We start from the raw sequence: 15,652 nt of genomic DNA, 5'->3' as shown, positions 1-15,652 counted from the left end.
CTCTCTCCCCCTCCCTCTCTCTCTCTCTTTGTCTCGGTACCCACCACTGTGGCCTTTCCCTATCTCCCCTGTCTGTCTGTAGTGTGGCAGGCTGCAGGATTGCTTGTGACAGCTTACCAGTGTTCAGTAGAGCAGGAGGAACAGCCCGAACACTGGGACCATCGTTATGAAACAAAACCACAGACAGACAGAGACACAGAGATGCTAGATGAGGTCTCTTTGGATGATGGCGTGTGTGTGTGTGTTAGTAATGCACAGGTCAGCTGCTTGTTCACCCGCACCCGCACACAACTGCTAATAACCCATCCGTAACCACCCAACTATATGTGATAAAGTGAAAATCTGAGGTCCGCACCCAACCCTAACCTGCAAATAAAGAAAAAAAAGGCTGTACAGTCAGAGATGGCAGAATGATTTTGAAGGTAGGTTTATGTTTCTGCCTATAATTTCCAACATGTTGTTAGGCTATTTGTTGGTCAACTTGTCAAATCAAATCTTATTTGTCACATTACACATGGTTAGCAGATGTTAATGCGAGTGTAGCGATATGCTTGTGCTTCTAGATCCGACCATGTGGTAATATCTAACAAGTAATCTAACCTAACAATTTCACAACAACTACCTTATACACACAAGTGTAAAGGAATGAATAAGAATATGTACATAAAATATATGAATGAGTGATGGCCGAACGGCATAGGCAAGATGCAGTAGATGGTATAGAGTACAGTATGTACATATGACATGAGTAATGTAGGGTGTGTAAACATTATATTAAGTGGCATTGTTTAGAGTGGCTAGTGATACATTTTTACATCAATTCCCATCAATTTCCATGATTAAAGTGGCCTGAGTTGAGTCAGTATGTTGGCAGCAGCCACTCAATGTTAGTGGTGGCTGTTTAACAGTCTGATGGCCTTGAGATAGAAGCTGTTTTTCAGTCTCTCGGTCCCAGGTTTGATGCACCTGTACTGACTACACCTTCTGGATGATAGTGGGGTGAACAGGCAGTGGCTCGGGTGGTTGTTGTCCTTGATCTTTTTGGCCTTCCTGCGACACCGGGTGGTGTAGGTGTCCTGGAGGGCAGGTAGTTTAGATACATGCATTCTTCTTCATTACTTGTTGCACTAGAATTAAAATAAGGCCTGAGGAGGTGTGGTATATGGCCAGTATACCATGGCTAAGGGCTGTTCTTATGCACAATGCAACGCAGAGTGCCTCACAATCATCATACACACTGTAACACATCCGCTATCATCCTGCTATCACTGCTATCTTCCTGCTATCACTGCTATCATCCTGCTATCACTGCTATCATCCTGCTATCACTGCTATCATCCTCTTTTACCACTTCACCAAATCCTTCCTAAACATCAGGCTACTGTTCTGACCCTCCTATTTTTTTCTGCCCTCCATTTCGCAGCTTTTCTCTTATTGAATTAAACAACGACGTGGCTTTTTGCCTCAATGGATCGACGTTAACATATTCTGCTCAAGTTCCCAAAAGCATTTGGCGATTGTCGTGTATTTGGTGAGTGTACAGTTAGGCCCTAAAACATGGGCCAGATAAAAATAATGAAAGAAAAACATCAATGTAGCCTATAGATATGAATTGCACAAGAATTATACATGTATGTATTTTTTGTATTTAAATGTTTTATCCCGCCCGCCATTCATCCACAAAATATTCCATGACCCAAAACCTACCCGCCCTGCAGATATAACCGCTGGGATTGCAGGTTATGAGTCAATACACAGTAAACTATGTATTATTTCACCCTAGTCAAAGGAAAGGAATTCCTCTACTTGGTTACCACCCAAATTAACCCCATACCTTCTCCTCTCCACCCTTCCACTCCTTCCTCTCTCACTGACGGGTGGTTGATAGAGAAGGTTTGTGGAGGGCAAGCGGCGTTTTGACTCCTGGCAGGAGTTGAGAGACTGCTGACGTGTGTGTTGGGCAGGATGTGTGTAAGAGGCAGGACTGAATCCTGTTTTTCAGACCGCAGCAATTGGCTCAGAGCCAGGATGATAGTTTTAATGCTCACACACACACAACCACTCACATACTCAGAATGGGCTAACGCTGACCTCAACTCAGCATCACACACACACACACACACACACACACACACACACACACACATGCAAGCGCACACTTGCACACACATTTTCCTACACACACACACACACACACACACACACACACACACACACACACACACACACACACACACGTCTGCATTGTACAACATACACTGAGTATACCAAACATTAGGAAAACCTTCCTAATATTGAGTTGCACCCTTTTTACCCTCAGAACAGTCTCAATTCGTCGGGGCATGGACTCAAGTTGTCGAAAATGTCCCACAGGGATGCTGGCCCATGTTGACTCCAATGCTTCACACAGTTGTGTCAAGTTGGCTGGATGTCCTTTGGATGGTGGACAGTTCTTGATATACACGGGAAACTGTTGAGCGTGGAAAACCCAGCAGCATTGCAGTTCTTGACACACTCAAGCCGGTGCACCTGGCACCTACTACCATACCCCGTTCAAAGGCACTTAAATATTTTGTCTTGCCCATTCACCCTCTGAATGGAACACACACACAATCCACGTCTCAATTGTCTCAAGGCTTAAAAATTATTCTTTAACCTGTCTCCTCCCCTTCATCTACACTGATTTAAGTGACATCAATAAGGGATCGTAGCTTTCACCTGGATTCACCTGGTCAGTCTGTCATGGAAAAAGCCGGTGTTCCTAGTGTTTTGTACACTCAGTGTATGTTACATGTTCATTGATGAACACACTGTCTTGTTTCACTATTATTGTGTCCTGTTTTGACTTCAGATAATTGTAATAACTAAACTCCAGAATATGTAAGAACATTTTCATCAGCGTTTGAGATTAGTGGTGGTATATATACAGAGTTGGATAACTGTCAGGAGAGCTCTACATTTCAGAGGCAAATGTTCATCTCTGCCCCATGGCAGAATGAGTAGAGTTGCATGAAATGTATTATAAAACAGCTAAATGTTCATCTCTGCTCCATGGCAGAATGAGTAGAGTTACATGAAATGTATTATAAAACAGCAAAATCTTCATCTCTGCTCCATGGCAGAATAAGTAGAGTTACATGAAAGGTATTATAAAACAGCAAAATGTTCATCTCTGCCCCATGGCAGAATGAGTAGAGTTGCATGAAAGGTATTATAAAACAGCTAAATGTTCATCTCTGCTCCATGGCAGAATAAGTAGAGTTACATGAAAGGTATTATAAAACAGCTAAATGTTCATCTCTGCTCCATGGCAGAATAAGTAGAGTTACATGAAAGGTATTATAAAACAGCTAAATGTTCATCTCTGCTCCATGGCAGAATGTATTGAATTTTTCCAAACTTGCTCTAAAACTGCAACAATAAAACGCCAACAAAATGTTAGAGACGATTGCATGTGTCGGGAATGGTGTGGATACGCAAACCCACGCATCACTGCGGCACTTCATGATGAGTTCTTTGAGTTTTTTGTGGCCCCCACTCCCATCAAAGTTGCCCATCCCCAACCTAGACACATACAGACACAGAAACATGCGCCAGCATTAGTTCTGCAGTCTGAAAGGTCATGGTTCAATGATGTGTTGGCACAGTGAGAGAAAGAGAGAGAGTAGGGAAGAGGAAGGAGAGAAAGAGAGAGATAAGGGAAGAGAAGGGAGAGAAAGTGGGGGAGGGACAGAGAGAATGGCAAACATAGTGAGAGAGAGAAAAGAAAAAATAACCAACACAGAGAAGCCTGGATAGAGATGGAGAAGGAAGGAGCTAGAGAAAGATAGTGGTGTTGATTGAGGGAGGGAGAAGAGGGAGGCAGAGTGAGAGAGTTTTTGTTTTAGCATTCATGGTAATATGTACATTTGGGAAATGACAGATGTTACCACCACACTAGCCTATCTCTGAGAAGAAATCTGTGTGTGTGTTTATGTGTGTGCATGCGGTATGCATGTGTGTTTGGTTTTTACCTCACTGCAGTGCCACAAGTTGAATAGCTGTCTCTGAGGAGGCTTACACGAATGCACACTCACACACACACACTCACACTCACACACACTCACACTCACACACACACACACACACACACACACACACGCACTCTTGCACACACATTTTCCTACACACTCACAAACACAGATGTCTGCAGTCTGCATTGTACAGACATCTGTGACTGCAGGTCAGCAAAACCAAGCCTTAGAGGACTGGGAAGCTTCTCTCCTCCCTCCCTCCTCTCCTCCCCTCCTCTCCTCTCATCTCCTCCTCTCCTCTCCTCCTCTTCCCACTGAATGAAGGCTGAGCTGTGTGCACTAAGAGGATCAATAGGTTTAGCTCACTGTACACAGAAGGAGCAGTCACACACCTAACAGGGTCAGGACATCCCTCAGACTGACTAGGAAGGAAGGAAGTAAGGAAGGAAGGAAGGAAGGAAGGAAGGAAGGAAGGAAGGAAGGAAGGAAGGAAGGAAGGGAGGGAGCTTGAGAGAGAGGGAGAACAGAGATGAGAGGGAGAGCAGGGATGAGAGCGCAGCACTTCACACATTTTTTTACCCCTTATTCCTACTTCCCCGGGAGCTAATGGGGACAGGCAGAATCTAGAGAGGAAGAGATAGACATAGATATAGGAGAGAGGAGAATGGAGAGAGGAAGAGAGAGATAGGAGAGAGGAAGAGATAGAGATAGGAAGAGAGAGATAGAAATAGGAGAGAGCAAGATAGACATAGAGATATAGGGAGAGACAGAGAGAGAGTAACATGCTCTGTCACGCCAGTGTTGACTGCTCCTGCTCCAACCGTCTTCCCTGGCTTTCAGGAAAAGGAATGGTTTCCGAAGAGATGAATTCCTGAGCCCGTTCACCATGAGGATGTGGGACAGCGATTTCCAGGTCCTCGCCGGAAGAATCCCTCTGAGAAAAGAGCAGCCGCCTGAGAAACTAGTAGCCGATCCTGTGTGGACTCCTGGGTCACAGCTCTGAGGACTCTCATTTACACCGCTGAAGGCTTACATGCATCAAACTGCATTTGTTTATCCAAGCTTGGGTGGCCTTGCAGTATGTAGCCTTTTCATATCCCATCTACTGACTACATGATGACTTGTTCACGTGGTGGCACATCACTGGAATGAGTATTATTAATATGGTGTAGAGCACTGTAAGGGGCATGCAGACATGATGTTGTTTTGGAAGTGGTTGCAACACGTGGAGGGCAGTGTGTGTAGATCGTGTTAAAGGTTAGAGGAAAGATTCAGTACACAGTTCCAAGAAGCCTGGACTCTGCCACAGGGTCCGGGAAAGGACTATGATGCACTTCAGCAACTTCCCTTTCAGGAGACACTCATGGATATGGTGAGTGTGTGTGTATGTGTGTTTCTGTTTGTGTGCTTGTGTGTGTCCATGATGGCAGCAACAGTAGTGGACGTGAGTTCAGCAGCTCTCTTCCATCTAAACTTAAGCCACCCCCCCGTCAACATTTGTTTTTGTGCATGTTCTCCTGTGTCCTGTGTTTTCCTACTGTTCTGTACTGTATTTATGTTCCAGGGCAGTTAGTACTCCCGACAGGCAGCCCAGTTTAGCCCAAACCCTTCTCTGGGAGATTTATTGTTCATTGGGCCACATATTTCCTGCCGTTTTCTCCCACAATAAATGCTTGAGTTGATCCATAAATAAGTCTAAATCAGACATAAACTGCAGCAGCAGCCAGCCGTAGAGCTTTCAGAGCTTTTATTTATCCCAGAACAGAAGACAGGACAGTGGAGGCTCATAGAGCCTGCTAGCCATGGCTCCATGCTTTAGATTCCTCCTCTGCACTTTTCATCAGCCATTTAAATAGACACTCCTTTTGGGGATGTGGCTTTCTCAAAGCCATGAAATGATGTACTGCTGTGCACTGTTTCCTTGCTGCTTCCCATCTTTAAATGGTCTGTTAGTAGACCTAGTCATATAACAGTGACTCAATATTTGGATCATAATAGTCTCTGTCAGGTTATTGACCCATACCTCAACCCATACCTCCTGCTTCCTTCCTGACCAGCATTAACATGCAGCAGGTACAGTACAGTTTAAGACAGACAGACAGACTTCTGCTTATGGTTGCTTGCGGTACTTGAAGTGAGCAATGACAGAAGTGTCTGGAGCGTGAGCTCAAATGTCACGCTGTCTATAGAACATACTGTGCAGATTCATCTAAATGATTTTGGTGCTCTACATGTGTTCAGCCAAACATTGTCTCAGGTCAGGAAAACTCCATATAAGACAATATAATAACTATGTAACACATTTTCTGTTTCAGAGGTTTTAGCATTGGCTATTGAGTTTCTCTTGGTCAGGTCACATGGTCGGGAGCTCTTGTCCCAACCCATTGTTTACTCTAATCAGTATTAGATTAAAGGTGTTGGAGGGATGCCAGACCAGAGGCTGTGGCTGTATAGGGGAACAGCAGACAGACAGACAGACAGACAGACAGACAGACAGACAGGCAGACAGACAGACAGACAGACAGACAGACAGGCAGGCAGGCAGGCAGGCAGGCAGGCAGGCAGGCAGGCAGGCAGACAGACAGACAGACAGACAGACAGACAGACAGACAGACAGACAGACAGACAGGCAGGCAGGCAGGCAGGCAGGCAGGCAGGCAGACAGACAGACAGACAGACAGACAGACAGACAGACAGACAGACAGACAGACAGGAATGTTCCTAGCTAATCCAATGGCAGCTACGTAAACAGAAAACACAATGAGATATCCTCTCTCTCACCCACCCTCCTCAATCTCTCTCTCTTTGTTTCTCTCTCCCCTCCCTCTCTCTCCCCTCTCTCTCTCTCTAACACACACACACGCTTAGAATTGCTGCAGGTTATTTAAGTGATGATGCTCTCGAAGCCAGTGTTTGGAGTATATATTGGCACGGGTGTTGTTATGCCCTCCACACACCGGCTTCGAGGGCATTATAATTTTTATTCAACAGGTTACCAACATATTCAAGTAAAGATTGATACATTTTCATTAAAAACGTTCTTTTGATTAATTTATTCATACTATTTCATCCTTCCACGAAATATCAAATCTAGGGTTGCTACCCAAGCTGGCTGGTTGTTCTTTCTATTGGTTTGGTTGCCAGAGACACAACCTAGTCGTTAAGTCTTTTTGTTCTGTATCTATAGACGCGACCCAGTCGTTTGTTCTAGATGTCCCATTGCCAATACTGGCTGGCATCGTTCTTATCGCTTGCTTGCTAGCTAGCCAACTATGGCTAACTTACAGTCAATTCAAACGTCAAAAATTATAACAGTAGCTGCATTTGCATTTGTTTAAGCTATTTTCTAGAGGCATTTATTTGGATACATCCATTACAATGAGCTAATGAGGTGCGATTTCACCTGGCTCAGAAAATGTGCTCTCTCATCAGGACACTGTTCAGAGGAGCTAGCCAACAACACAGCTAACACAATCACTTCAAACACTGAAGCTGTAAAGACGGCAATCTCAATGTTTTGTTTGTTTCGTTTGACCTTTTTTCAATTGAAATGTCTTTGTATATATCGAATAACGCTGCCTGCCTGTCTGTCTGTCTCGTCCCGACTACCGACCCAGACACATTCATTACTATGGGACAGCTGGAGATCTAATTTTAATATTGAAACAATGTTGCACATGTCTGAGAGACAGACTGCAAGGTTTATACAAATATCTGCTGTTGAAAACAAAATGTTAGCCTAAAATAAATGTGAGATAATGTCTAGATGCTTTTTATAGTGGAGATCAAGTTTATAAATTGTTTGGCTGGGCTGATGAGACGGTGGATTGTGCTGTCAGATGGAACAGAGTACGTAGGCATTTTAACATCATAGATTTAGTGGAATAGACACCGGCTGGAATGTGCTTTTAACCAATCAGCATTCAGGATTAGAGCCACCTGTTATATACTCTTTGTTATTGCTAGGTAAAGTCACATTTATTCAAACTTGACATGGATTACATCTGTCATACTGAAACGTGACATCACAGTGCTACTAAGATGGTGCCGGAGGGGTTGGTTGCAGTTTTATGGGTTCTTAACCAACAGTGCTATTTTTTTTTGCTTTTTCGCAATTTTTGTAACTTATTTTGTACATAATGTTGCTGCTACCGTCTCTTATGACCGAAAAGAGCTTCTGGAAATCAGAACAGTGATTACTCACCTTGAACTGGACGAAGAATTTCTCTTTAATGAGTCGGACGAGAGGGATTTACTCCAAACACCCGAACAGGCCCTCATCCCCGTCATTCGCAGGAGAAAAAGATGGAAGAGGTATTGTGGAAAGAGATCTGGGTGCCTTGTGAGGATCCGACAACGAGTGGCTAATCTGCCTTTGCCATCCGTACTATTGGCCTATGTACAATCGCTGGATAATGAATTGGACAAACTAAAAGCACGTATATCATGCCAACGGGACATTAAAAACTGTAATATCATAATAATATTCCCCGAGTCGTGGCTGAACGACAACATGAATAACATACAGCTGGCGGGTTATACACTGTTTTGGCAGGATAGAACAGCGGCCTTTGGTAAGACAAGGGGTGGCGGTCTATGTTAATTTGTACACAACAGCTGGTGCACGATATCTAAGGAAGTCTCAAGGTTTTGCTCGCCTGAGGTAGAGTATCTCATGATAAGCTGTAGACCACATTATCTAACTAGAAAGTTTTCATTTGTATTTTTCGTAGCTGTCTACATACCACCACAGCCCTATGCTGGCACTAAAACCGCACTCAATGAGCTGTATAACGTGATAAGCAAACAGGAAAACGCTCATCCAGAGGTGGCGCTCATCCAGAGGTGGCGCCCCAATTCTCATCGACGGGGCTGTTGTGGAGCAGGTTGAGAGCTTCAAGTTCCTTGGTGTCCACATCACCAACAAACTAACATGGTCCAAGCACACCAAGATAGTCGTGAAGAGGGCACGACAAAACCTATTCCCCCTCAGGAGACTGAAAAGATTTGGCATGGGTCCTCAGGTCCTCAAAAGGTTCTACAGCTGCACCATCGAGAGCATCCCGACTGGTTGCATCACTGCCTGGTATGGCAACTGTTTGGCCTCCGACCGCAAGGCACTACAGAGGGTAGTGCGTACGGCCCAGTACATCACTGGGGCCAAGCTTCCTGCCATCCAGGACCTCTATACCGGGCAGTGTCAGAGGAAGGCCCTAAAAATTGTCAAAGACTCCAGCCACCCTAGTCATAGACTGTTCTCTCTGCTACCGCACAGCCAAGTGTAGGTCCAAGAGGCTTCTACCCCCAAGCCATAAAACTACTGAACATCTGAACCCCCCCCCCCATCTTTTATGCTGCTGCTACTCTCTGTTTATTATCTATACATAGCCACTTTAATAACTCTGCCTACATGTACATATTACCTCAAATACCTCGACTAACTCTGTATCGGTACCCCTTGTATATAGCCTCGCTAGTGTTATTTTACTGCTGCTCTTACATTTTTTGTTACTTTTATTTCTTGTTTTTTAGGTATTTTTCTTTAAACTGTGCGGTTGGTTAAGGGCTTGTAAGTAAGCATTTCACTGTAAGGTGTACACTTGTTGTATTCGTTGCATGTGACAAATACAATTTGATTTGATTTTGATTTACTGAGACAGTTGCAGCTCATCTGGTATTTACCATGAAATGCTCTATTTTGTGCGGGTAACTTTGTAGGAGTTTTACATTGTGTTAATTGCTGTGTTGCGGATGCTTAAAGGCCCAGTGCGCTATGTAGGGAATAGGTAACCATTTTGGACATAGACTATGCAGGGGAGTTATGTAAGGATGCTTAAGCCTTTAACTGAGGAAATAAGTGATGCTCAGTAGTTATTATAGATTGAATGGCTTAGCTTCAGCAGGCTGCTATTAATGTATGGTAATAATGTATTATATTAATGGTCATAATTGGTTAAATAATCTGGATGGGTAATCATTCCTTAGAATTCCAGGATAAAAGTATATGTTAAGCATAGTATAAATATGTATAGTACAGACTTCCAGTTTAGTATACTTGTGTTTTTGTTTTTCAATCATGTGTTTTCCCTTTTATGGGTAGTCTGGTTTGGTGGGATATAGCAGTCCGATGAAGTGACAATGTAAACAACATGTCCACATTGTCAAGGTTGTCTGAACACAGGCCTTCTTCTGTTTCCTCTAAAGATGAGCTGTCTGAACCCATTTTGGCAGTGTGTCTGTTTGCTGCAGAGGGACCTAGCCCTGTTTCAGTCCCCATAAACAGGAATGTGCCATCCATCCCCTACAGTGTGTGTGTGTGTGTGTGTGTGTGTGTGTGTGTGTGTGTGTGTGTGTGTGTGTGCGCGAGCGTGCGTGCGTGCACAGAGGAGCTTTTAGATGGATGTACATTATTTATCACTATAGTCTTAATAATGGACAAGCCTTTACTCTGTCGGACTGCCAGATGGTGAAGCGTGATTCATCACTCTGGAGAACGCATTTCCACTGCTCCAGAGTCCAATGGCGGCGAGCTTTCACCACTCCAGCCGGTGCTTGGCATTGCGCATGGTGATCTTAGGCTTGTGTGAGGCTGCTCGGCCATGGAAACTCATTTCATGAAGCTCCCTACTAAGTTCTTGTGCTGACGTTGCTTCCAGAGGCAGTTTGGAACTCGGTATTGACTTTTGCAACCGAGGACAGACAATTTTTACACGCTACGTGCTTCAGCACTCGGCTGTCCTGTTCTGTGAGCTTGTGTGGCCTACCACTTCGCGTTTCCTAGACATTTCCACTTCACAATAACAGCACTTACAGTTGACCGGGGAAGCTCTAGCTGAGAAGAAATTTGAGGAACTGACTTGTTGGAAAGGTGGCATCCTATGAAGGTGCCACATTGAAAGTCACTAAGCTGTTCAGTAAGGACATTCTACTGTCAATGTTTGTCTATGGAGACTGCATGGCTGTGTGCTCAATTTTATAAACCTGTCACCAACAGGTGTGGCTGAAATAACTGAATCCACTACTTTGAAGGGGTGTCCACATACTTTTATATATACAGTGCAGAAAGTATTCGGATCATTCAGAGATCCTTACTGAACTTCTGGAGAGAGTTTGCTGCACTGAATGTAAAGGAGCTGAATAATTTTGCACGCCCAATTTTTCAGTTTTTGATTTGTTAAAAAGTTTGAAATATCCAATAAATGTCGTTCCACTTCATGATTGTGTCCCACTTATTGTTGATTCTTCACAAAAAAATACAGTTTTATATCTTTATGTTTGAAGCCTGAAATGTGGCAAAAGGTCGCAAAGTTCAAGGGGGCCGAATACTTTCGCAATGCACTGTAGTTTATCATTTCAAATATCTTATTCAGAGTACATGTTGAGCTCTGAACTCAAGCCTGTGTTATTGTTTGCAGAGTGTGTTGGGCTGTGAAATTGTGCTGAGCGTTACAATAGAGTATGTATCTATTTGGTAGCCCCATGTCCTCATTGATATAGTAGGACATTAGGAACCCTAGCAGATGCCGGACTAAATTTACCACTTACCTCCATGACAACAAAGCCTCACCTGGGGAGAGAGAGGCTGAGTGGCTGTTACACAAACCCATTTTGACTTGGATTTAGCACTCAGCAAGCATGCATGCACACACAAACACTCACATACGTAGGAGCGCAGGAGAGTGAACCATGTCCTCTGATTCTTCCTCTACTCCTCAGGCCTGTAGACAGGAAGTGATGTCTTTGTCAACAAAGGAAGCTGGGTTTAGAGCGATAGTTTGGCAGTTAGATAGTCGAGACTTTACAGCTCTTATTGAAGGGATTAATGAGTGTCTTAGTTTAGTGTTAGGTTGGCAGACTCACTTTTAGTTGGTCACAAACACATTGGTCACCATAGTGATTTGCAGGGTTGGATCTCAGATTGCTAGTGACTGTTCTTGTCTGCCTCTTGACGGTTTTCAATATTATTACATGAATACTTACAGAAACAGCAGTCGTTTCAGGAACAGAGTTCATGTGGGAGGAATAACATACTGTAGCTGGCACTGACAATTTGACTTAATATATAGGCCTATACATTTTGTGTTGCCTGACGCTATGAATCCGCTATTTGTCTGTCATTTTGTCAGTCCTTACCTTATCTTTCCAGTGGATTTCATATTTTTACTTGGCTGCATTATAAAAATATTTGACCCCCTAACTCAAAATAACGTTTTCATCCTGCATCAATATTTTTCATTTAATGTTATGTTACCATGTTTGTGTGGTTGGTACTGAACACTTTAATAATGACAGTAAAATAAACGTATTATGTCAATTTCTATTTTCAGAAATAAGGCTAAACGTAACAACAACTGCAGAGCGTCTAAAGTAATCATATACAGTGAACCCAATGCACTGTGGTGTGCTGAGGGAGGAGAGAAGAGAAGAATTGTGAGGTCTATATTTAGATAGTATGGTAGCAGTTGAGAAGGAGCTCTTTGCTCAAGAGCTGTTGGTGCTGTGATGCCTCAATAATCAAGTCACGTGGTGAAACTGGGAAAATTAGATGCTCTCTTTCTCTCCTAGACCTCTCTTTCTCTCCTAGATCTCTCTTTCTCTCCTAGGCCTATCTTTCTCTCCTAGGCCTATCTTTCTCTCCTAGGCCTATCTTTCTCTCCTAGACCTCTCTTTCTCTCCTAGGCCCAGCTTTCTCTCCTAGACCTCTCTTTCTCTCCTAGGCCTATCTTTCTCTCCTAGACCTCGCTTTCTCTCCTAGACCTATCTTTCTCTCCTAGACCTCTATTTCTCTCCTAGACCTCTCTTTCTCTCCTAGACCTCTCTTTCTCTCCTAGACCTCTCTTTCTCTCCTAGGCCTATCTTTCTCTCCTAGACCTCTCTTTCTCTCCTAGACCTATCTTTCTCTCCTAGACCTCTCTTTCTCCTCTAGAGCTCTCTTTCTCTCCTAGACCTCTCTTTCTCTCCTAGACCTCTCTTTCTCCTCTAGACCTCTCTTTCTCTCCTAGACCTCTCTTTCTCCTCTAGACCTCTCTTTCTCTCCTAGACCTCTCTCTCCTCTAGAGCTCTCTTTCTATCCTAGGCCTCTCTTTCTCCTCTAGAGCTCTCTTTCTCTCCTAGACCTCTCTTTCTCATCTAGACCTCTCTTTCTCCTCTAGAGCTCTCTTTCTCTCTTAGACCTCTCTTTCTCCTCTAGAGCTCTCTTTCTCTCCTAGACCTCTCTTTCTCTCCTAGACCTCTCTTTCTCCTCTAGACCTCTCTTTCTCTCCTAGGCCTCTCTTCCTCATCTAGACCTCTCTTTCTCTCCTAGACCTCTCTTTCTCCTCTAGATCTCTCTTTCTCCTCTAGAGCTCTCTTTCTCTCCTAGATCTCTCTTTCTCCTCTAGACCTCTCTTTCTCCTCTAGAGCTCTCTTTCTCTCCTAGAGCTCTCTTTCTCTCCTAGACCTCTCTTTCTCCTCTAGAGCTCTCTTTCTCTCCTAGACCTCTCTTTCTCCTCTAGATCTCTCTTTCTCCTCTAGAGCTCTCTCTCTCCTAGACCTCTCTTTCTCTCCTAGACCTATCTTTCTCCTCTAGAGCTCTCTCTCTCCTAGACCTCTCTTTCTCTCCTAGAACTATCTTTCTCCTCTAGAGCTCTCTCTCTCCTAGACCTCTCTTTCTCTCCTAGACCTATCTTTCTCCTCTAGAGCTCTCTCTCTCCTAGACCTCTCTTTCTCTCCTAGAACTATCTTTCTCCTCTAGAGCTCTCTTTCTCTCCCAGACCTCTCTTTCTTCTCTAGAGCTTCTCTCCAAACCTCTCTTTTTCTCCTAGACCTATCTTTCTCCTCTAGAGCTCTCTTTCTCTCCTAGACCTATCTTTCTCTCCTAGAACTATATTTCTCTCCAAACCTCTCTTTCTCTCCTATACCTATCTTTCTCTCCTAGACCTCTATTTTTCTCCTAGGCCTATCTTTCTCTCCTAGGCCTATCTTTCTCTCCTAGAACTCTCTTTCTCTCCTAGGCCTATCTTTCTCTCCTAGACCTCTCTTTCTCTCCTAGACCTCTCTTTCTCTCCTAGGCCTATCTTTCTCTCCTAGACCTCTCTTTCTCTCCTAGGCCTATCTTTCTCTCCTAGACCTCTCTTTCTCCTCTAGAGCGCTCTTTCTCTCCTAGACCTCTCTTTCTCCTCTAGAGCTCTCTTTCTCTCCTAGACCTCTCTTTCTCCTCTAGATCTCTCTTTCTCCTCTAGAGCTCTCTCTCTCCTAGACCTCTCTTTCTCTCCTAGACCTATCTTTCTCTCATAGACCTCTCTTTCTCCTCTAGAGCTCTCTCTCCTAGACCTCTCTTTCTCTCCTAGACCTCTCTTTCTCTCCTAGACCTCTCTTTCTCTCCTAGACCTCTCTTTCTCTCCTATAACTATCTTTCTCCTCTAGAGCTCTCTTTCTCTCACAGACCTCTCTTTCTTCTCTAGAGCTCTCTCTCCTATACCTCTTTTTTTCTCCTAGACCTATCTTTCTACTCTAGAGCTCTCTTTCTCTCCTAGACCTATCTTTCTCTCCTAGAACTATCTTTCTCTCCAAACCTCTCTTTCTCCTCTAGACCTCTCTTTCTCCTCTAGAGCTCTCTTTCTCTCCTATAGCTCTCTTTCTCTCCTAGACCTCTCTTTCTCCTCTAGAGCTCTCTTTCTCTCCTAGACCTCTCTTTCTCCTCTAGATCTCTCTTTCTCCTCTAGAGCTCTCTCTCTCCTAGACCTCTCTTTCTCTCCTAGAACTATCTTTCTCCTCTAGAGCTCTCTTTCTCTCCCAGACCTCTCTTTCTTCTCTAGAGCTCTCTCTCCTAGACCTCTCTTTTTCTCCTAGACCTATCTTTCTCTCCAAACCTCTCTTTCTCTCCTAGACCTATCTTTCTCTCCTAGACCTCTATTTTTCTCCTAGGCCTATCTTTCTCTCCTAGGCCTATCTTTCTCTCCTAGAACTCTCTTTCTCTCCTAGGCCTATCTTTCTCTCCTAGACCTCTCTTTCTCTCCTAGACCTCTCTTTCTCTCCTAGGCCTATCTTTCTCTCCTAGACCTCTCTTTCTCTCCTAGGCCTATCTTTCTCTCCTAGACCTCTCTTTCTCCTCTAGAGCTCTCTTTCTCTCCTAGACCTCTCTTTCTCCTCTAGAGCTCTCTTTCTCTCCTAGACCTCTCTTTCTCCTCTAGATCTCTCTTTCTCCTCTAGAGCTCTCTCTCTCCTAGACCTCTCTTTCTCTCCTAGACCTATCTTTCTCTCCTAGACCTCTCTTTCTCCTCTAGAGCTCTCTCTCCTAGACCTCTCTTTCTCTCCTAGACCTCTCTTTCTCTCCTAGACCTCTCTTTCTCTCCTAGACCTCTCTTTCTCTCCCAGACCTCTCTTTCTTCTCTAGAGCTCTCTCTCCTAGATCTCTCTTTTTCTCCTAGACCTATCTTTCTACTCTAGAGCTCTCTTTCTCTCCTAGACCTATCTTTCTCTCCTAGAACTATCTTTCTCTCCAAACCTCTCTTTCTCTCCTAGACCTATCTTTCTCTCCTAGACCTCTATTTTTCTCCTAGACCTATTTTTCTCCTAGACCTATCTTTCTCTCCTAGGCCTATCTTTCTCTCCTAGGCCTATCTTTCTCTCCTAGACCTCTCTTTCTCTCCTAGGCCTAT

General features: G+C 44.0%; 1 protein-coding gene across 1 annotated transcript in view; it reads left to right on the top strand.

Moving 5' to 3' along the window:
• Window positions 1-4,767: 4,767 nt before the first annotated feature.
• The window catches only part of LOC139410736 (3',5'-cyclic-AMP phosphodiesterase 4D-like), an 86,069-nt gene continuing 75,184 nt past the window's right edge, over window positions 4,768-15,652 (top strand). The window contains exon 1 of the mRNA XM_071156182.1: window positions 4,768-5,385. Within this exon, the coding sequence (XP_071012283.1) occupies window positions 5,339-5,385 (47 nt within the window). The 5' untranslated portion in view covers window positions 4,768-5,338. The remainder of the gene's footprint in view (window positions 5,386-15,652) is intronic.

Source organism: Oncorhynchus clarkii, chromosome 6 (genome assembly GCF_045791955.1).
Source record: "Oncorhynchus clarkii lewisi isolate Uvic-CL-2024 chromosome 6, UVic_Ocla_1.0, whole genome shotgun sequence".
Classification (NCBI taxonomy): domain Eukaryota; kingdom Metazoa; phylum Chordata; class Actinopteri; order Salmoniformes; family Salmonidae; genus Oncorhynchus; species Oncorhynchus clarkii.
Note: the sequence above shows the minus strand (reverse complement) of the source record. Positions and strands in the feature narration are given on the sequence as shown.